This window comes from Pongo pygmaeus, chromosome 1, assembly GCF_028885625.2.
Source record: "Pongo pygmaeus isolate AG05252 chromosome 1, NHGRI_mPonPyg2-v2.0_pri, whole genome shotgun sequence".
Classification (NCBI taxonomy): Eukaryota; Metazoa; Chordata; class Mammalia; order Primates; family Hominidae; genus Pongo; species Pongo pygmaeus.
The window spans coordinates 92,734,216-92,756,367 of record NC_072373.2 but is presented as its reverse complement, the minus strand read 5'-3'; the positions used below and the strand labels follow the sequence as shown (position 1 = coordinate 92,756,367).

General features: G+C 38.5%; 1 protein-coding gene across 8 annotated transcripts in view; it reads right to left on the bottom strand.

Moving 5' to 3' along the window:
* Positions 1 to 1,730, bottom strand: part of FCRL5 (Fc receptor like 5) — a 39,256-nt gene extending 37,526 nt beyond the window's left edge. For 6 of the 8 annotated variants that reach the window (XM_054480668.1, XM_054480677.1, XM_063650154.1 and 3 more), the window contains exon 1: positions 1,547 to 1,697. In XM_054480668.1, coding sequence (XP_054336643.1) covers positions 1,547 to 1,577 — 31 coding nt within the window. In that variant the 5' untranslated portion in view covers positions 1,578 to 1,697. Of the gene's footprint in view, positions 1 to 1,546 lie in introns of all 8 variants that reach the window. The other 2 variants (XM_054480692.2, XM_063650148.1) reach the window with 2 other exon arrangements.
* Positions 1,731 to 22,152: the final 20,422 nt, after the last annotated feature.

Sequence of the window (22,152 nt, the reverse complement as noted above, 5' to 3'; positions counted from 1 at the left end):
TGGGTAATGAAGAGAGAGAGGACACGAAACTGGCAGGTTTATCAATTGAGTAGGTATTCTGCATATGGGTTGATTTATTTATTCAACAGATTTTTGGAATGCCAATCATACTCTAGAGCAAGGCAATAGAAATCCAGGAGTGTGTGAGAGACACATCATCCCTGTCCACATGAGGCTATTGGAGACTTATCCAAACTTAAGTGTTTTACTGAGAACAACAAATTATTCACCATTCACCTGAATATTTTGGCTTCCTTCATCTTTGCATTGTTTTAAATGAAGCTAATATTTTTGTGAGTGGTTTCTATATGGTCTGCATTTACACAGGTTATTTCATATAACCATGTCAATAACCCTGTGAGGTAAGCACTAGGATCAACCCCATTTTGTAGACCAGGAATCAGGTAGCCAGTAGGTGGCAAGATGAAGTTTTGAACCTAGATGCTGTTTGACCCCAGAGCCCATGTTATAAACTTTGCCGTCTCATGCTCAGGACCTGGCCATTACCCACATTGTATGGGGCCACATTGAGATGTGTTCCTACTTCAGGAATTATACTCCATGCACCTTCCAACTGTGAGGTCCTCTTTTCTTATATCATGACCGCTCCATTTCTGCTCCTCTAGCTCCTACTCACCTCTAAGTTTCAAGAAGTCTTTACTAGCTATTTTGAATACAGTTTAGTATCTGCCTACAGCATTCATTGGTAACTTTGCCTGGACAATTATTTAACTGGGATCTTGTTGCATAGCTGCTTGAAAGTACATTGGCCTTGCTGGGAGCCCTTCTATGTCATGTTGTTTCCAGAACATAGACATAGTGTCTCCTATGGACTCTAATTGTTCAGCACCTGTGCATAGATATTACTAAACACATTTGCTGAACAAATAAATAAACATATTTAATTCTAATATTTAAACTTTAGTAAAAATCAACCAGTTCGCACATATGAGTTGATAGAGACTTATGCACACCCACAGGGACAAAGAGAAAGTCATGTGCTTTAGATTTATCCTTGCTTTGTCCACCTATGCCTCTGCGACCTCCTCCATCCTATGTTCTTAAACAGCCAATTGCTGCAGTGGTTTGCAATTGTGTGCAAGAGAAAGAGCTGTCTTTCCCGTTAGAAACCTTGCCCTCTCATGCTTGGGACAAGGATCTGGCCTTGTCATACAAGGAATAAATACATCTCCTCTGCAGAGAGGAAAGTGGGCTGTTCTATGAATAAGACAATATGAACAAACAAACATGAAACATTTTCTGGACTTTATGAAGTACTTTCTAAGAAAAAAATAAATGAAATTTTAATTGTCGTGGTTACTGTGGTTTCCTATTCTGTAAGATTGTAAATTCCTTCCAGCTGTGGCCATTTTCTTCAGCCTCAAGAGAAAGCCCTGAGCTACAGAGTAAAGTTCAAAAATACAGTCTCCTAATGTAGGAAAGATTCTCTCAGCGGGGGCTGAGCCCCAAGAAAGGACCAGGCCTGCGGTGGAGAGAGAAGCTGTCCTGACCCCACCCAGGGCCCATGGTGAGCCCTTTTACTCACCCAGGACCAGTAATATCACCCACAGCAGCATGAAGACCTGGACCACCAAGGGCTGAGATCAAAAGAGAAGTTTTCTCAAGTCCAAAACAGGTTTGGACTTGATCTTACAGTCAGGACACTGCACACCAGCTCCAAGGAGCACATCTGAGAAGCTGCACTCTCAAAAAGAGCAGAATGCATTAGTGAATTGAAAAAAGGAAGTGGGAGTACCCGTCTTCAGCTACTAATCACAGTTTCCTACCCGATGATCAAAGAAAAAAAAAAGTTAAAGTTTTAGAAAATCAAATACCCTTGACCCTACATTTTTGCTGTTGGGAAATTACCCTGAAGGAAGTATCTGAAGAGAGTTCTATAAGAATGTTTATTGTAGCATTCATTATTGCCAAAACACTGGAAACAAAACAAAAAACCACGATATGGGGACTGTTTAAGAATATTCTGATTCATCTGTACGATGACAAGCAATCATTAAAGAGTAAGGTAAATCTGAACATGCCAAGAAGGGAAGACCACCTTGTTTGATGTGAAGAGAATAAAAGTGAGATATAGATTGGTTTTGTAGTATTATCCCATTGGGTAAATATAAAAAATAGGATATATGTGTACATCAACTCTTTTAAGTATACTTTCTTTTTTTTCCTGGAAAGTACACACAAAAATATTGATTATGTTTGAGGAGCAATAGGTGGGAAGAAGACAATTTATTTTATGTATTTCTGTACTGTTTGATTTTTTTAAAAAAATTACCCAGGTGAATGTATAGCGCTTATGATTTTCTAAAAGTCAAGTTTCCATCCTGGTACTTGTCAACAGAGGTTCCTAAGACATTAGCTGCCACGAGTAGTGCCAGTTTCTTTCTTTCAAATATTTTCCCACCCTTTCTCTCTGGGCCCATACCTTGGTCTTCCTAAGAGGGCATTTAATTTTATATCTACAAATGCACATCACCTTAGGTATACTATGTCACATCTGACCCACTGCACCCTGAGGCAAGAAAATCATACAGGGGTTACAGGGGTGAATAGAGATTAAGAGGAGAACTTCAGAGGAGAACTTCAAAGGGAACACAGAATCTTTACCTACTTTTGGTGCTAAAACAAATAGTGCTGCTATGAACATTCTTGTATACATTTATTGGGGCATGTGCACACATAATTCTATTGGGTACATACCTGGGAGTGGAATTCCTGGCTCATAAGGTATGCATATATTCAGTTTAGGAAGTATTACCAAATTATTTTCCAAAGTGGTTGTGCCAATTCACACCACACCCACCAACCAATGTATGAGAGTTATCATTGTTCTAAAATTGTTGCTGATATTGGTATTGTCATCTAGTAAACTCTGGCCATTCTGCTAGAATTATCTCAATATGGTTTTAATTTGTATGTCTCTGGTGAATTTGAGAATGAGCATTTTTTCATAGTCTAATTGGTGATGTAGATATCCTTTTTATGTGCAATCTCTGTTCAAGTATTTCCTCATTTTTCTCTTAACTTTCAGTCTTTCTCTTCCTGTTTTGTAGTTATTTTAAACTCTGAATATAAACCGTTTGTTGGATATATGTATTGCAAATGTCTTCCTTCAATCTGTGGCTTGCTTCTTTGCTCATTGATAATGCCTTTTGATGAACAACCATTCTAACATATGGTTAACCATTGTTAACATATGTCTAACCATTGACATAGTCTAGTTTATCAATCTTCTCCTTTGTGGTTAGAGATTTTTGCATCCCTTCTAAGAAAGTCTACTCCAAGATCATAAAGATACTCCCCCAGGTTATCTTCCAGAAACTTTATTTTTTACCATTTATTTTATATTTATAATGGCATTGCAATTGATTTTTGTGTAGAGTTTGAGTGTTTATATTCACTTTTAACTTAAATACAGATAATTTACCCAGCCCTATTTATTGAAAGTTGATTTTTTCCACAGTGCAGTGCAATTTCACCTTTGTTATAAAACAAAAAGCCATGTAGGTCTATTTTTGGAAACTCCTTTCTTGTCCGTTAATCTATTTTGTCTATCCTCATGCCAATACCACACTCTTCTAATTATTGTTGCTTTATAATAACTCTTATTAACTGATAGTTTAAGTCATAAAATGCTGTTTTTCTTCAAAATCGTTATGGCTATTTTTGGCTTTTTGTATTTTTCTATACATTTAAAAATCACCTCATCAATTCCTGTCCCCTCTCTCCCCAAAAGCCTAGTAGACTTTTAATAACTGGGATTGCATTGGATTTATAAGTTAATTTGTATAAATTAGAAAAGATTTAGTCTCACAATCCATAAACATACAATATCCCCTCATTTATTTAGGTTAACTTGACATTCCTTCAGTAATTTTCTATAGCTTTGCCTGTGGAAAGTATATCTTTCGGTAGGTTTATCCTTAGGTTATTGATATGTTTTTGATGATATTGTAAGTGACAACGTTAGATTTTTTTTCTAAATGTATATTGGTATATAGAAATATAATACTTTTTTGTTTTACTGGCCATTATTTTTATTTTTATTTTTTTGAGACAGAGTTTCACTCTTGTCCCCCAGGCTGGAGTGCACTGGCACGATCTTGGCTCATTACAACCTCCACCTCCCAGGTTCAAGTGATTCTCCTGCCTTAGCCTCCCAGGTAGCTGGGATTATAGGTGTCTGCCACCATGCCCAGCTAATTTTTGCATTTTTAGTAGAGATGAGGTTTCACCATGTTGGCCAGGCTGGTCTCAAACTCCTGACCTCAAGAGATCTGCCCGCCTTGGCCTCCGAAAGTGCTAGGATTACAAGCGTGAGCCACCATGCCCAGCCTTACTGACCTTTTAATATCTAGTAACATTGCTGAATTTACTTATTAATTTTAATAGTTTAGGTTATTTTAGATTTCATGCAAACACAATCATGTAATGATAGTTTTATTCATTATTTTTAATACTTAAACTTCCTTTTCTCTCACTTATTGCACTGACTAGGAACTCAAACATGATACTAAAGAGAAGAGGTAATATCAGGTGTCCTGTCTTAGTCTCACAGAAAAAGCTCTTAACATTTCAACATTAAATATAATATTTTCTGTAATTTTTTTGGTAAATACTATGTATCAGATTAAATATCTTTCCTTATATTTCTAATTTGCTAAGAAATTTTCCTTTTTTCCTAAATAATGGATGCTGTTTCAGTAAGTACCTTTATTGCCTCTATTAATATGATCATATGATTATTTACTTTTATTGTTAATATGGTGAATTACATGGATGACTATAAATGTAAAGTCAATGTGCATGCCAACTTGGCCATGATGTGTTATCTTTTTTGTATATTCTTGAATTTGACTTATAAATTTGCTGTGCTTTTTAGCATTTGTTTTCATGAGAAAGATGGACCAATTTTCTTTCTTGATGAATTTTAGTAACAAAATTATATTGGTCTCATAAGCAAGCTCCTTCTTTTTCTATTTTTGTGAAGAGTTTGTTTAAGATTGATGTTATTTCTTCCTTAAATGTTTGGAAGATTTTACTGGTAAAGATACTTAGGCTTGGAACTTTCTCTGGAGGAGGGCAAATTACAGATTTGATTTTTAAAATTGATATGAGATTATTCAGATACTTTATTTCTTCTTGTGCCAGTTTTGATATGTTGTATATTTTTAGGAATTTGCTTATCAATATTTCCAAGTCTATTGTCACAACATTATTTACAATGTCCTCAGTTATTTTTTAATGTATTTGAGATCTGTAGTAATGTTTTTTATTTTTTCACTCATAATATTGATAACTCTCTTCTCTTTGCCATTCTATTTTTTTTTTATTCTTGATCAGTCTCTAGAGGGAATCATCAATTGAATTAGCCTTTTCAAAGAACCTTTTGGCTTTGTTGATTTTTCTGTATTGTATGTTCATTTTCTATTTCATTAATTTCTCCTCTTTTCTTTAATATTTACTTCATTTTACCTTTCAAAAGTTAACTTGCTTTTTGAAAACTTCTTACAGGGATACTTAGGTCTTTGATTTATTAATCTTTTATTTTCCAATATGCTATACAGTTTTGTCTAAGTGTGGCTGCAATGTGTAAGTTTTGATGTGTCATATCTCTATGATCTTTTTGTTAAAAATATTATTAATTTCCATTAGGGTGTTCCTTCTGGCCAATGAGTTGTTTTGAAGTGTATTGTTTCTTTTCCTAATAGAGATTTTCATTTTTGTTGATATTAATCTCTAGTTTAATTCCACTGTGGTCTGAGAATATATTTTATGATTTCAGTCTTTTGAAATATGTTGAAATGTGCTTTATGGGCTAGTATATAGTCACGTTTTGTAAATTTTCCATGTTTTCTTTAAAACAATGTATATTTGCAAATATTGGTGCAGCATTTCATTTCTGTCAATTACATAATTCTATATTCTATATTCTATATTGTGTTATTCAAATATTCTATGGTCTTCCTATTTTTTCTAATATTCTATAAGTTACCAAGAGAATTATGTTAGGGTTTTCCATTATCATGGTGAATTTGTCAACTTCCTTTTTATTTCTGTCTTTTTTTGTTTTATATTTTGAAGTTATTTTATGAAGCGCTTACACATTTAGAATTGTTACCTCTTCCTGATAATTTGACACACTTTCCATTATTACATATCTCTCTTTATCTCTGTTTCTTGCCTGAAAGCCAGTGGGAGAGTCTCATCTACATTTGGACTTGATTCAGTTGATTGGACGCTATACTCAAAAACCCGAATCTGATGCTGTGTTTGCTGTAATGTTATCAATGACGTTCAGCTAATCTGAGTATCTAGTTGAGCATGGTCCATTTATTGAACCACTGTTGTTTTAAGTCACAAGGTTTTGGCTTTTTTTTTTTAATGCAGCAATAGATAACTGAGATGAGCTTATTCCATCATGTTTAGGAATGTTCTTTTTTATCATTAAGTGATAATCCAGTTATCTCTAGTAATGTTTGTTTTAAAATTTATTTTTCTTATTAGGTCAAACTTGTGAATCATGGTATTCAAATCCACATCTTTTCTAATTTTAATCTATCTCAACTCTATATCAACTCTTGATTTCTTTTATAGCATAGCTTTTGCATGCTTTAATTTTATCTCGTTCTTTGCAATTTTTATAATTGTATAGTTTTATTTCTCTTGAAATAAAGACATTTACTACTCACAGAATACCCGTATGCACCACATTGTTCAGCTCTCATATAGTAGAGGACCATGTGACTAGATGTGTCCTATAGGCTGTGAGAGGAAGTAGTATAAGTTATTTCCAGGCTGACGTACACAAGAGCAGGCATGAAATGCCCCTGTATCACCTCTCTTGCTATTGGCACCAAACAGCCTATGTGATTCAGACAGTGCAGGTACAAAATGATGAAGCCTCTGGATCTGTTGCCAATTCATGTTGGACATGTAACTTGAGTTAAAATAAAATTGGCACCAAACAGCCTATGTGATTCAGACAGTGCGGGTACAAAATCCAGAAGCCTCTGGATCTGTTGCCAATTCATGTTGGACATGTAACTTGAGTTAAAATAAGCTATTATGTGTTGAGTCACTCAATTTTTAGGGTTGTTTCAAACTGTCTTCTTCTCACTAAAACACACTACCAGAACAATTCTAAATTACCATTTTTTCCAGCCTTACTGGAAACTATTTTGGTGCTCTTCATTAAATGCAAATCTAACTTTTGGCTTGAGATACATAATTGTTATTATATTAAGAAAAAGGTCCTGCCGGGCATGGTGGCTCACATCTGTAATCTCAGCACTTTGGGAGGCCGAGGCAGATGGATCACGAGGTTAGGAGATCAAGATCATCCTGGCTAACACGATGAAACCCCATCTCTACTAAAAATACAAAAACTTAGCTGGGCGTGGTGGCACATGTCTGTAGTCCCAGCTACTCGAGAGGCTGAGGCAGGAGAATCGCTTGAACCCAGGAGGTGAAGGTTGCAGTAAGCCGAGATCGTGCCACTGCACTCCAGCTTGGGTGGGAGAGCGAGACTCCATCTCAAAAAAAAAAAAAAAAATCCTTCTAGTTTTAATTTTTGTGTGCCTCAGGACCATTTAAGTAAATTGCAATTATTCATTCTTTGAAAGTTAGAAAGATTTATCTTTGAAACTATCTTATACTGATAGATTTCTTAAATAGGATTGTTCCTTGGAAACTGTTTAAAATTCTACTATGATAATTTATCTGTTTAAATTTTCTTTTTTTTTATACTTTAAGTTTTAGGGTACATGTGCACAACATGCATGTTAGTTACATATGTACACATGTGCCATGTTGGTGTGCTGCACCCATTAACTCATCATTTAACATTAGGTATATCTCCAAATGCTATCCTTCCCTCCTCCCCCCACCCAACAACAGGCCCCAGTGTATGATGTTCCCCTTCCTGTGTCCATGTGTTCTCATTGTTCAATTCCCACCTATGAGTGAGAACATGCGGTGTTTGGATTTTTGTCCTTGCAATAGTTTGCTGAGAATGATGGTTTCCAGCTTCATCCACGTCCCTACAAAGGACATGAACTCATCATTTTTTATGGCTGCATAGTATTCCATGGTGTATATGTGCCACATTTTCTTAATCCAGTCTATCATTGTTGGACATTTGGGTTGGTTCCAAGTCTTTGCTATTGTGAATAGTGCCGCAGTAAACATACGTGTGCATGTGTCTTTATAGCAGCATGATTTATAATCCTTTGGGTATATATCCAGTAATGGGATTGCTGGGTCAAATGGTATTTCTAGTTCTAGATCCCTGAGGAATCGCCACACTGACTTCCACAATGGTTGGTCTGATTTAATACTTTATTATTTTAGCTGAATTAGACTTGTTTGATATTGATGTCATGATTCTTCTTCTTATTTGTTTGCATGGCTGTACGCTTTTGTCACCATTTTATCATGTCTCAGGCTACTTTGTTTCAGAATTATTTCTTGCATATAATATATGCTTGGGTTTTGTTTTTAGATTATAAATCTATTTTTTTGATAAAATTATCATATTTCCACATTCATAAGACAAAGGTGGTTGGTCTTAACTCTGTTATCTAATTCATGTTATCAAACTTTTTCTTTTAAATGTTTTATTTTCTTTCAATCCTTTGTATTTTTAAAGAGGGTAAAGCAGTGCTCATGTTTTGAAGGAAATATAGTTTGTTCCTAGTTACCCAGTGGTTAACCTTGTAACTGTAATATTCTTATAGCTATCTTTCTTGATTTGACAATATCTACTTATTTCCTATGAAAAAAGAAAGGAATTGACCTGCTATTACTTTGTCCCATATGTTTTCTTATCCTCCACCTCCTGATTTTATTATTAATAGTATAATTTCTATATTCTCAGGGTTTATAACATTTACACTGTGTTCTATAACCATAATTCTCATAATTGCCTGATTTTAGTGTTATATTTAATTGAATTCAATACTCATCATAGGTTTTAAGTCATGTTTTGTCTTAAAGTGCCACAGTCATGGAGTTCTTGCATGTTAGAAAGTATGTCTTTGCTTTATTCCTGAAATATATCTGGATTTAAAATTCTTGGGTTAATCTTTCTTCTCTTGAGGGTCTTTAAACATTAGATTATTGTCTTCTAGTTTTGAACGCAGCTATGAGTTTGAAGACAGCTTTTTCCCCTCCTCCACATAACTTGTCTTTTTTCTGGTTGTCCACCAAATTCTTCAATTTTTTTTTTTTTGAGATGCAGTCTCTTTTTGTCACCCAGGCTGGAGTTCAGTGGCACCATCTCAGCTCACTGCAACCACTACCTCCCAGGTTCAAGTGATTTTCCTGCCTCAGCCTGCCGAGTAGCTGGGATTGCAGGAATGTGCCACCACACTCAGCTAATTTTGTATTTTTAGTAGAGACGGGGATTCGCCATGTTGGCCAGGCTGGTCTTGAGCTCACGACTTTAGGTGATCTATCCACCTTGGCCTCCCAAAGTCCACCAAATTATTTTTTAAAAAATCTCTGAAGTATAGTAACTTTATCCAAATATGTCATGTTGTTAGTTCTGTATCAGTTTTCTGGATGCTTTCTTCTATTATATCTTTAAATATTTTTCATTTGCATTTATTCTGTTGGCTTCAGAATACCACTTATGGGAATACTGGATATCTTTTATCTGTCACTCATATCAATTATTTCCTCTGTCATAATTTAAACCTTTGTTCTTTCCTATTTTTGTTTAGTTTTATCAAATCCATCTTTCATTACTATATTTTCAGCAATTTTTATTCATTTTTGGTTTTCTGATTCTAATATGGCTGATTTTCCTCTTCTGTTTTTTGAGCTTTATTAATTTATCCTCAATATTCTTCTGTTTCTGCTACATTTTTTCAAGCCCAAAGTGTCATTATATGAAAAAGAGACTTTATTTTTAAAATTTCTCTGATGTCATGGAGAAGAGGTTGTCTGATTTTTTCCGGGTGGCTGGGTGGCATTGTGCTTCTTCTGCCTATACTCTTTTACTGCCTATGCTTTTCCATTCTGTCTACATGCCTGAATCCTATGCTAGTGACAGTCTGATTATGGCTTATCTCTCAACAAGGGCCACACTTTCCCAGCTCTCTGTTGACTGAAGGGCAGCTTGTGGGACAAGCTGGGGTGTGAGCTGAGGCAGCAGACAGCTCAGACCTAGGTATTTTGCTTCAGAACATTTCCTCGCCATCTCTGCCATGTTTTCTTTCTTGAAAATCAAGAGGTGGTCCACCTGGCTTAGCATGACATGCTGTAGTTCACAGATTTTTTCCGTGTGGTGATTTAGCATGTGCTTCTCTTCAGTGAATAATGTTCACACCTGCAGAGCCAGTACTGTGTACCATCTCTCCTCACGTCTGCAAAGTGCCTCATTCTGACCGGATGTCCCTGCTTTTTTGAGTGTTCTGTGGGACTTGAGGATGCTCCTACAGTCTCCATACTCCCAACACCTTGTCTTCTGAGTATGGATTTACTGGTTTGGAGCTTCAGGACTTTGCCCCTTACTGTTGGAAAACTTGGAGCTTTTCATGTAGATGTGTGTTGGAGCCTGCGTTTCCTGCCACCTCATTTCTTCCCTTGGTTTGGTTTGAATTTCAATTTCACTGTGATTAGAAGCTGCTCTCCAGAGTTTGTAAGTTGAGGATTGTGGGTTTTCAAAAGTTTCACTGAAGATGGAGTTTCTTTTTTTTTGTTTTTTGTTTTTTGGTCATTTGTCATTGGTTTCAGTAAGTAAAATGTGGTAGATATGCCTTTTTCTCAACTGAAGGAGATCCTTACCCTTATCTCAATAATAGTTGCCATATATTGGATGATTACTGTAACACAGCATCACACCAGATACTTTGTAAATATTACCTTATTTAACCTTTGAATCAACAGGGAAAAAACACAGAAAATATTATTTCAGGCAGGTATTTTTATCCTCATTTTATAGATGAGAAAAACTGAAGTTCAAAGAAATTGCATACTTTACTTTCAAGCACCTTGTAAGCCAAAAGACACAATTAGTGGTAGACAGCTGTCTGAGCATGAGCCTAAAAAATTCAATAAAGAGATTCAACAGTCACAGGTATCTGAACAGGAATCTAGATGCAAGATCTTCCTACAGCCAGCTGTAGCAGCAGCAGGGGCCATGGTTTAATGGTTACCTCTCAAGAGCAATTATTAGGAGACTATTTTGGTGACAGGAAATGGAAACTTAGAGTTCTGAAGCTTATAAATAAACACTGTACTATTTACAACACAGAAAGATAAAAACTAAAGGTTCTTGGAGGGCGTATTTAAACAGGCAGTGTGGAATTAAACACAGTAATCTCGTGATCACTGAGTGGGCTTGGAGTAGCTCTCGGGCTCTGTCAGTCAGTTTGGAGAGTGGGCAGAGCCTCTCAGGAGCTCCTGGAGGGATGAGCAGAATTTTGTATGCTGACAAGCAGGATGCTGTGGCCACAAAGTGTACTATGGTAAAGGGGGAGAGAGAGTTGATACAGATGAAGAGAAAGTGTTGGCAGTGAAAACAAATCTGGGCAAAACGAAGCTTTAATTTCTTAAATGTTAATATTGGATTCTCCTGAGGGAAAATCTTATAGGCAATGTTCTGTCATGAAGGAGAGATGAAGGAGCACGGGCACTGTTACCAGAGAAACTCAGGGCTCTGCCACTCACCAGCTAGGTGACCCTGAGCAAATTATTAAACTTGAGCTTAAGTGTCTTCGTCCTAAAAATGGGGACCACAATGCCCACCTCACTAGGCTGCTGTGAAAAATCACAGGAGATAACTCAATATATTTAAAACTTTTGTCTGCATGACACCAAAATCTCTTGCTTTTTCAAAGTTCTATTCACTTTCTGCACTTCAGCCTTTCTACCAGTTGTCTTTACTTGTGGTAATGCATGCTTATTAAAAATTCCTGGGTGACTGCCTATATATTTAACAGCTCTATTGATGTACAATATTTAATGATAGTATTCACTCGTTTTATCACCATCATCTAATTTTAGAACATTTTCACTACCTCAGAAAGAAACCTGGCATCCATTTGCAGTCACTCTCAATTCCCACCAACAACCCAGGCAACTAACTGATTACCATTTGACTTTCTTTCTCTATAGAGTTGCCTATTTTGAACAGAGAAATGAATTCATATAATTTATTCCCTTTTGTATCTGGCTTCTTTCACTGAGTATAATGTTTCTGAGGCTCATCCATATAATAGCATACATCACTACTTTGTGAATTTGTATTTTGCAGTTTAAATCTTCTAGAGCAGTATAATAAGGTTTAGAAAGAATCTATTGGAGGGCAGGCACAGTGGTTCATGCCTGTAATCCCAGCACTTTGGGAGGTATAGGCAGGAGGATCGTTTGAGCCCAGGAATTTGAGATGAGCCTGGGCGATATAGTGAGACCCTGTCTCTACAAAAGATACAAAAAGTAGCCAGGCATGGTGGTGCCTGCCTGTAGTCCCAGCTAATTGGGAGGCTGAGGCAGAAGGATTGCTTGATCCTGGGAGGTTGAGGCTGCAGGGAGCTGAGATTGTACCACTGAACTCCAGCCTGAGCAACAGAGGGAAATCCTATCTCATAAAGGGGAAGAAGACAAAAGAATCTACTGGAATATTTCACAATTTTCTGAGTGTACTACCTATACCAACCTGAGCGTGATAAATAAGGGCAACAGCTAGCGATGAGGAAAGAAAATGTCTCGATGTCCACCATAAGCAGCTGCTCAGACTTCTTGGGCATGCCACTCATGCTTTTGGGTTACATTGCATTCTTGCTGCTAATTTTGCAACTACATTCAAAAGGAACATTTGGTCAGATTAAATTGGCCCCTTGACTTTGTCCCTGAATGCTGGCCATCCTCTTTTTGTGTGCTGTGGCTTTGCTTACTTGAATAGGGTTCTAGGAACAAAAGCTCTGCAGCCTTCAAACTCTTTGCTAGTTCTCCAATATGTGCCCATTCCCACACCTAAATCAACCCATGGATACTTCCTGTTATTTGGTTTGTATTGACTTTTTTCTTCCTTATTAATAGCTACCTGCTTATATTTAGGAAAAAGAATAATTGAAACAGGGATGTATCATTAGGTTTGTTAAGCAAATCTCCTCCCATCTTAGGATACATACTGGGCCTGCCAAGGTCACTCTCATCTAAAATCTCTGCACAAAGACTCTTCTCTTCTTTGTGGCTCTTCTCCCACTCAGCCATCTCAATACAGCATTGGCCTTATTTACTCAGATGCTGATCCTTGGCAATGGAGAAAGCTTGTTATATGGAAAGAACATAGGTTTTGGGCTGGGCATGTTGGCCCATGCCTGTAATCCTAGCACTTTGGGAGGTTGAGGTGGGTGGATTGCTTGAGCTCAGGAGTTCAAGATCAGCCTGGGCAATATGGCAAAACCCCATCCCTACAAAAAGTAAAAAAATAAAAAATTAGCCAGGTGTGGTGGCGTGTGCCTGTAGTTCCAGCTACTTGGGAGGCTGAGCTGGGAGGATCTCTTGAGCTCAGGAAGTGGAAGTTGCAGTGAGCCGAGATTGTGCCACTCCACTCCAGCCTGGGTGACAGAGTGAGACCCCATCTCAAAAATAAATACATAAATAATAAATACGAGCATAGGTTTTGGAATTGGACAGATGTGAAACTGAATCTTAGCTCTGTCACTGTCTGGGTGACTGTGGGAAAATTTTTGCAAGGTTCTGATCCCAGTTTTTTCATTTATAAAGCAGGTATTGGTTATACTTGCCTTCTAGTTGTTGTCAGGATTAAATGAGATGTTTGTAAAGTATATATTACAAGCACATAGCAGAAGCTGCATAAATAGCAGTTATAAAGTGTATCAGCCTACCACCTTGAACTCTTGCCTTAGTTCTTCTTTCCATTCACACAATTACTATTTCATCAAGGCTGTTCTTAGTCCAGGGCTTTCAGGCTCAGTAGCCTCCTAAGCCCAGCACAGTCATGGTCAGAAATTCCAATGACAGGTTGAAATAGTTACAAATAATTTATTAAAAGAGCGTAAGAACTTGTTTGGGGCCTGTTTAATTCTAGAAGATCAGTTCCCTATTGGAGAGCCATCCTACCAGCCTCTTGTGACTTGATGAAAATATCCAACCACAGCTGGCTTCCTTGGATATGTCCGGTGTGGTCACACAGGGCCCAGCACTCAGAAGGGCCCTGAGCTTGGGTTAATGCTTTGTTGTTGCCATCTTGAAACTTGTAATAGTTCTATCTTTGAACTTGTGTTTGGTACATGAAGTCTAATTGGATAAGAGTCTGTGCATGAGCTGAGGAGATACTTGCAATATGCATGTCCACATTTGCAATATCACATGATCACAGAATTTCTAGTGCGCCCATAACGAGTGGGACTTCAGTGAGATGCAAAGCAAGTACAAGGTAAGTGTATGACATCAATGACCGACAACCCTAAGAAGACATCACTTTCCATTTGATCCAGATCTTGCTTCTCATATAGAAAGAAGGCAGTGGTGTTTCTAAGAAACAAACAGCCAAGGAACTCCATCTATTGTGTCTTTCTTATGTTACGTCCTTATATTAGCTAATCACTTTCACTGAAAATAACAGAAGGAAAGGGAAAGATAGGGCAACCTGGAGTTGTTTTACCTTTCACTCCTTCCATTCTCATCAATAAACCAAAGGTAGAAAGTGTTGTTAGAACGTGCACATATCAAGAAATAAAATAAAAAGAATTGTGTATTTTTTTGAATTTTGTAGCATTTCCACTGTTCTGATAAGAACAAAATGCCTGTGTGTATAAGCTATGAAGTATGCATTGTCTAATTTTAATAATCCTGCATACTAATTAAATGCTTTTATAGTGCAAAATATAAAGATGAACAGCAAAAATTCACACTGATAATTTAAAATGTCATTTTTTTCTTCTTTTAGAATGACATTAAATAGCAAATAAAAAGCATCATGACAAGTTAAGGGAGAGACCATGGAATAAAGGAAAAAGTGCCTTTAATGGCACCTTTTTTGTTGCTTTTTGAACTAAGGGCCTTGCATTTTCTTTTTGCACTGAGCCCCACAAATCATGTAGCCAGTTTTGCATGTAACTCTGTTCTCTTTTCTGCAGTCCCTGGGTAACTGCCAGGGGAGGACTTTGGCTTTTTTAAGAGATAATAGAATAGATGTGTTCTCAGAGAAGGAAGGCCCTATGCAGATGAACTTCCTTCCTTTTGTAATGAAAACCCTCATTATTAAACCAGAAAATAGAAGCCAACTGGTTTGAGGCTTTCCCCTTGTCCCCCCAGCTTATGTAAATATTTGAGGTGTTATTTTTCCATGGCTCTGGGAAGTCCGATGACCCAACACACTTTTGCATAAACATAAATGATATATTTATCTTGAGGTTCCTCTTTCTGCAAGTCTAGAACTAACATTTGGGTGGGGGCTGTGGATTTTTTTTTTTTTTTTTGAGATGGAGTCTGGCTCTGTCGCCCAGTCTGGAGTGCAGTGGCACAATCTGGGCTCACTGCAAGCTCTGCCTCTCGGGTTCAAGCCATTCTCCTGCCCCAGCCTCCTGAGTAGCTGGGACTACAGGCACCTGCCACCATGCCCGGCTAATTTTTTGTATTTTTAGTAGAGATGGGGTTTCACCATGTTAGCATCTCAGCCAGAATGGTCTCCATCTCCTGACCTCGTGATCCGCCCACCTTGGCCTCCCAAAGTGCTGAGATTATAAGCATGAGCCACCGCGCCTGGCCTGGGTGGGGGCAGTTTTTAAATTTTATCTCAAGTTCATGTCGGCTTTGGAGATTTCATTAAACGTGACAAGCGAGAATTTGGGATGGAGCTGATGTGCACTGAAGGCTGATGGTGTGCACACGGGAATTATAGAGTATATGGCACTGGTTGCAGAGATTACATAGGTAAACTTTCTACCTTGACTCAAGAATAAAGGCAAGAAATTGTCAAAGGCAATTTTTTGTTTTTAGTTAAGACACAAAGTGATATTCTGGGAGAAAGAAAGCCAATATGAATCTCAAAGTTTCTAAAAATTGTTTTGGGAACAGATTTGGAAAATTAAATCACGGGGCATAAAATGCAACATTAATAGAAAAAGAATGAAACTGCAATATGACCAAGGAACTTTTAGATTATGCTGCAGTCTCTCTCCACTTACGGCACATCGTTCCCCTGGTTGTCCAAGCCAAATTCCTGGGAGTCAGCCTAGACTTTCTCCTTCACCTCCAATCAATCACTACTTTTACTGTTTCCTACAAAACAAGTTTTGCACCCCTCTGCTCTAGCACATCTGTGGCTCTGGCCCTCTTTTTCTAACCTAGGTGATAGTCACAGCAACCAACCACCCTTCCTGCCACCAGACAGTCTCTCCTACCTTAAAGTGATTTTTTACACAACCACCAGGAGAATCTATCTGAAGCACAAACTTGGATATGTTGCTTGATTAAGCACTTCAGTGGCTTTCAGTTGTTATAAGATGAAGCTCCTGATTATGGCACCAAGGCCTGCTAGGGTCTCACCCTCTCTGGATTGACATGATTTTCCAGTAAAGAGAATTTTATTCTGCAAATATACGAAATTGCTTGTAATTTCTTGAACACATGTTATTGTCTTATGCCTCTGCACATTTTCTATCAGTCTAAAGTCATTTTCTTCATTCCCCAGCACATCCTCTCTGTGTCTAATTTTCCACCTCCATCTCCTTTTGCTCTTCTTTCTGTTCTCTCTTGCCTTCTCAAACTTCCTCCTCTTCCTGAGAGGTACCATTTATTAAATGCTTACTATGTAATTATGCTGTGCTTAAGATTTCACACATTTAAGTGAGCCGAGATCACACCACTGCACTCCAGTCTAGGTGACAGAGCGAGACTCTGTCTCAAAAAAAAAAAAAAAAAAAAAGATTTCACGCATTTAATCCTCACGATAAGTTTATAGGTTCAAGTTTATTATATTTTACTGTTATTCCCATTATTTAAGTATTAAAAATGGGTTAGAGAGTTTGAGTGACTTAACTAAGCCTACTAATTCTTACCTGAATTTGAACTCAGCTTTTCATGATTCCATATGTCACTGTCTTAATGTCTGTGTGCTATATCCTCCAGTAAAATTTCCCTGAACATTTCCCTTTGCTGAGTATGGCAGTTACTTTCCAGGATGATAAGCAGATCTGTATCCTCTGCTTCTTGGGCCATAGCTAGACTATTTTCCCACCTCTTGAGATAGGCAAGGAACTGTGATTGAATTCTGGCAGATGAAATGTGGGAAGGATGAATCCATGCCACTTTCAGGAATGGCCTCTAGAGTCCCCTGGATCATCTGCCACACACTCCCTCTTTTTGCAGAGAATTTGGAAGCCCTGAAGATGGTGGTACCATGAGATGTAAGGAGCCTAGGATCCTGAATGACCATGTGGAGCAGCAGAGCCTTGCCCTTCACCCTGGGAGCAAGTGATGGGATGCTTTGTTTTAGAGAGCTCCTAAGATTTCTAGGATCATCAGTTAAAACTGCTAGTGTTATCTTCCCTAACACATAGACTTAGTGCCTATTAGTTCTAATGTTACTTTCGTATTATATGGAAGTTATGTCTTTATGCATCTATCTCTTCCAGTACGTTACTGGGGAAATTTCACAAAGAGAGACACTTTTCCCCCTAACCTGTATGTTGGTCAAGAGAGACACATTTTTCTGATCAAAGATTGTGTTTGGTATACCAAGTGTTCAATAAATGTTTGTTGACCTAGAAACATATCAGTAGTAAATACCAATACTAATAATTAACATGTATTGGATGCTTATATGAGAAAGGCACAGGCACTTACACTCATTGCTTTATATAATCTTCATAATTCACAAATGTTACTTAAGTGCTTACCATATATTGGTTTCTGTAGGATGCAGTGGGTATACATTAGTGAACAAGACAGATAAAAGTTCCTGTCTTCATAAAGCGTAAATAATAGGTGAAACGATCAGATAAAGAAGTGAGAAAAAAATTAGAATATTAGGTGGTGAAAAGTGCATTGGAGAAACGTGAAGTAGAGCAGGATGAAGGAGGCTGATAAGGGTTGGGGCATGTTGCTATTCTAAACATGTGGCAACAGAAGACCTCCTAAAAAAGACAGCATTTGAGCAGGCACTGAAGGTTATGAGGTTGCAGACAGTGGCTGCCAGGGGAAGAGTGTTACAGCCAGAGAGAATGGCAAGTTCAAAAGCTTGGAAGAAGAAATGTGCTCACAGCAGCTGTACAAGGTAGGTGTTATCTTCATTTTGCACAGAAGGAAATAAAACCCCGAAAATGTAAGTAACTTGTCTAAGGGCTTATACTAATAAGTGGGACATTATGGACTTGAACTAAATTCTCTTGAATTTAAAAATCTATATTCTGTTTTGATACACTCCCTCTGTCTGCAGTTTTTAGTAATTACACTAAAATAATACACACACACACACACACACACACCATTCTAAAAGAAACATGGTAGTAGATACTGAAGAGTAACTGTTTAATTGCAATTTAAGCTCTTTCTAGAGTGACTTCTTGTGACTTCTTGTTCAATAGGAAGTAGAAGGGTAAAGCAAGGGTCTTTGCATATAGCCTCTTTTCCACTAAACAGACCACCTACAAGACTCAGAAGTGAGCTTGAATCTACTGAAGTCATAACTGTGTGGCTCTTCTGGAAGCTGGATGATGCAAGTGGATATTTTGCTTCTTCTGAGCTATGGCCTTTGGTCAGTCTAATCTTGTAGTACCAAGTGGCAGTTATGCAGCTTTTTGACTTGAAAACTTTTGCAGTAGCAGCAGAGGCCCCATGGATCTTGAGTCAGCTGTGGTGACAGTGGCTGCCCTCTTGTTAGGCCAATTTGGCAGTTTGCTTCTGGAAGTTGTTCCTAGAGGCTCAGCCTAGGGCCTTACTCTCTAGTCTTTCCACTAATACCCTAAACAAATTCCTTTCTTCATAAATTAGTTAGGGTGAACTCTGTTGTCTGCCACTGAACCCTGACTGGTACAGCAACTGGCACAAAAATGGGGTGAATATGATTCTCTTCTATGATTCCAAGCAGGCTTCCAGTTTACTTTCATTTGTGTGCATATGGCCTGCTCACCTATTTTGTTCCCATGACCCAAAGCTCTTTTCTTTTTTTTTTTTTTTTGAGAAGAAGTCTTGCTCTGTCACCCAGGCTGGAGTGCAGTGGCGCGATCTTGGCTCACTGCAAGCTCCGCCTCCCAGGTTCACGCCATTCTCCTGCCTCAGCCTCCCCAGTAGCTGGGACTACAGGCGCCCGCCACCACACCCGGCTAATTTTTTCTATTTTTTAATAGAGACGGGGTTTCACCGTGTTAGCCAGGACGGTCTTGATCTCCTGACCTTGTGATCCACCCGCCTCAGCCTCCCAAAGTGCTGGGATTACAGGCGTGAGCCACTGCTCCTGGCCCCAAAGTTCTTTTCAGTCATAGTATTGTCATTACCATTTTCTCATTATTGTAGCCATGCCTTCTTTTGTCTCTGCTACTCTGAGACTCCATCGTAATCAGGGAGCCTACTTGTGAGGCAATGTCTTCACCTTTGTCCTTGACCTATTTCTATTATACTTTTCAAAGGTGCTGGTACTTTTATCACTAATGTATTTTTCAATGCTCTGTGGAAATACCCTTTTAAGAGATATAGGGTACATGTGAATGGAACATGCGTGATATATCCACCACAACAATCCCATCTCTATAAATCTTTGAATTCTTCCCCTACGTTATACCAAGGACTTGTTATTATCTCAACTTTATTTTTCCAAGGCTGTTGTTGCCTACAGATTTTGATCTACCAAGAGAAAAATTAATTAGAATCACTCCCAGCTGCTTGATCTAGTCCATTGAGTAGAGAGTCTCTTCCAAGTGTATCTGTATCAATTCATTTAGCCTCAAACAATTATATTCCTCTATCTGTGCCTACTATTCTTAGCAAAATATACAGATTTCTGCTGTTAAAATTAATAATTAAAGAAATTCTATTAAATCTAATTCTTCGTTTTTGGGGATTTATGGTGCAATTGGGTGTCTGCAACATGTTGGGATAGTAAATTAAATTGATGCTTCTATTCTTTTAAGGAAGAAGCCCAACATTTGATAGGCCTCTGGATCTTGGAAGCAACAGATGTCACATTTGGTTGCCTATTCTGACTCAATAACTGGATAACTCACAAACTTATCACCCTTGAATGGGCCCCTGAGCAAGCAAGGGGTCTTTAGCTTCTCTAAGCTACAGGGCAAGCAGCACTGACCTTGGCTTTTAGGATCCAGTATATCCAAAGAGCCCAAAACTGTCTTGGCTGGTCAGGACTTTGTGTAAAGGCTATAGCAAGGCTCTACAGGAGAATCACAGTTGAGAACCATAAAATTTTGGAGCAAAACTATGTTCTCTTCAAGTAACTTTTCTTTTTCACTGAACACTTGAACATGGCCCACCAGAGACCTGAGCTGTTCCCCGTGAACTGGAAGCTGTCTGATCCACAAAGCAAAAATTCATACTATATTGAGGATTATTCCATCATTAAGTAGAAGTGATTTGCAGGAGGTCTCACTCCAGAATGGTCTGAAAGCAATGGTAAGTTGAATAAACAATGAATAGCTCATATTCTGCTGCTCTTTTACCTCTCTCTTTCAACCAGCAACTATGACCTGGTGGTGAGTTCCCTATGACCAACTGACAGAGGAGGAAAAAACAGTCTATCCTGGTTTAAATACGCCCTCACATCAGCTGAGGGTGACAATTGCAGCACCTCAACCACATTCGGGAATCCCTGGAGGATTGTGACAAAGATGGGTATTCCCAGTGGTCCACTTTGCCTGGAAGATGAGATGTCCAGAGGTGAGGCTTTACTCTGATTCATGAGCAGTGGCTAGTGTTTGGAGCTGTATGGTCAGGAATTTGGAAAGAATAAAACTGCAAGATTAGGGAAGAATCATATTGTTGGACCTCTTCTAATGGATACAGAGTATGAGAATATTTGTGTCTTATGAGAATACTCACCCAAGGCCTTACTGAGGAAGATCTCAGTAATCAGGAGGCTGTGATCACCTGCTGTAGCTGAACGTCAGGCAGCCTCTTTCTCTAGTTACTCCAGCGATTGCTCAAAGGGCTCATTAATGAAGTGGCCTTGGTGGAAGGTGCAGAGTTTATGGAAGGATTCAGTAACATAAGCATGTACTCACCCAGGCCACTCTGACCACTGCTAAGTGCCCAATTGACATACATAGAGGCCAAACCTAAGCCTCTGATGGAGAGTCAGATCCTCAGGGGCCTGTGTATTCTGTGGTTGTGGATTATTTGCATTGGATCCTTTCCATCATGGAGAGGGCAATGATTTTCCTTACTGAAATATTTGATTCATTCATTCAAAAATATCGATTAAACACCTACTATGTACCAGGCAGAGTTCTAGGTACTTGGGGTATATCAATGAACAAAGAGAACAAAGTTTGTTGCCCTTAAGAAATCTAGTTTTTAGAGAGATGATATGCAGTAAACGTAGTAAATTGGCAACGTTTGTTTCAAAGTATGTTTGAAAGTGATAAGTGCTATGGAAACAATGCAAATCAGGGTAATGGAGACTGGAGGTGCTGAAGATGGGGGGAAGTAGTTTCCAAATTTACATGTGACTCAAAGCCTTGAGTCACCAGGGTAGACCTCAAAGCTTTGGTGGGTATCAGGGAGGAAGAGCATTCTAAGTAGAGAGCAGCCCATGCAAAGGCCTCAAGCAGGCATTTACCTGGTGTGTGCAAGAAGCAGTACAGAAGGCAGCGCTTCCTCAGTGAAGTGCTAAGGGGAAGAATGGCAGGAGACTGGAGGCAATGGTAGCGATCAGGTGGAGCCTTGTGGGCACTTAGGACATCTGGCTTTCACTGTAAGAGAGATGGGGAGGCACTGCAGGGTTTTGAGCACAGTGACCGCAGTGCTGAGAATGGGCTGTGAGGACGAAAGGGAAAAAGAAGGGAGACACGAAGCCACCACTGTAACGGAAGTGAGCGGCACCTCAGATGAGAGTAGAATAATGGGGTGGTATAATGAGGTGGTCTTCTGGGTGTAGATGTTTTAACTCTTTATTATGGAAAATTAAAACATGCAAAAGTAAAGAAT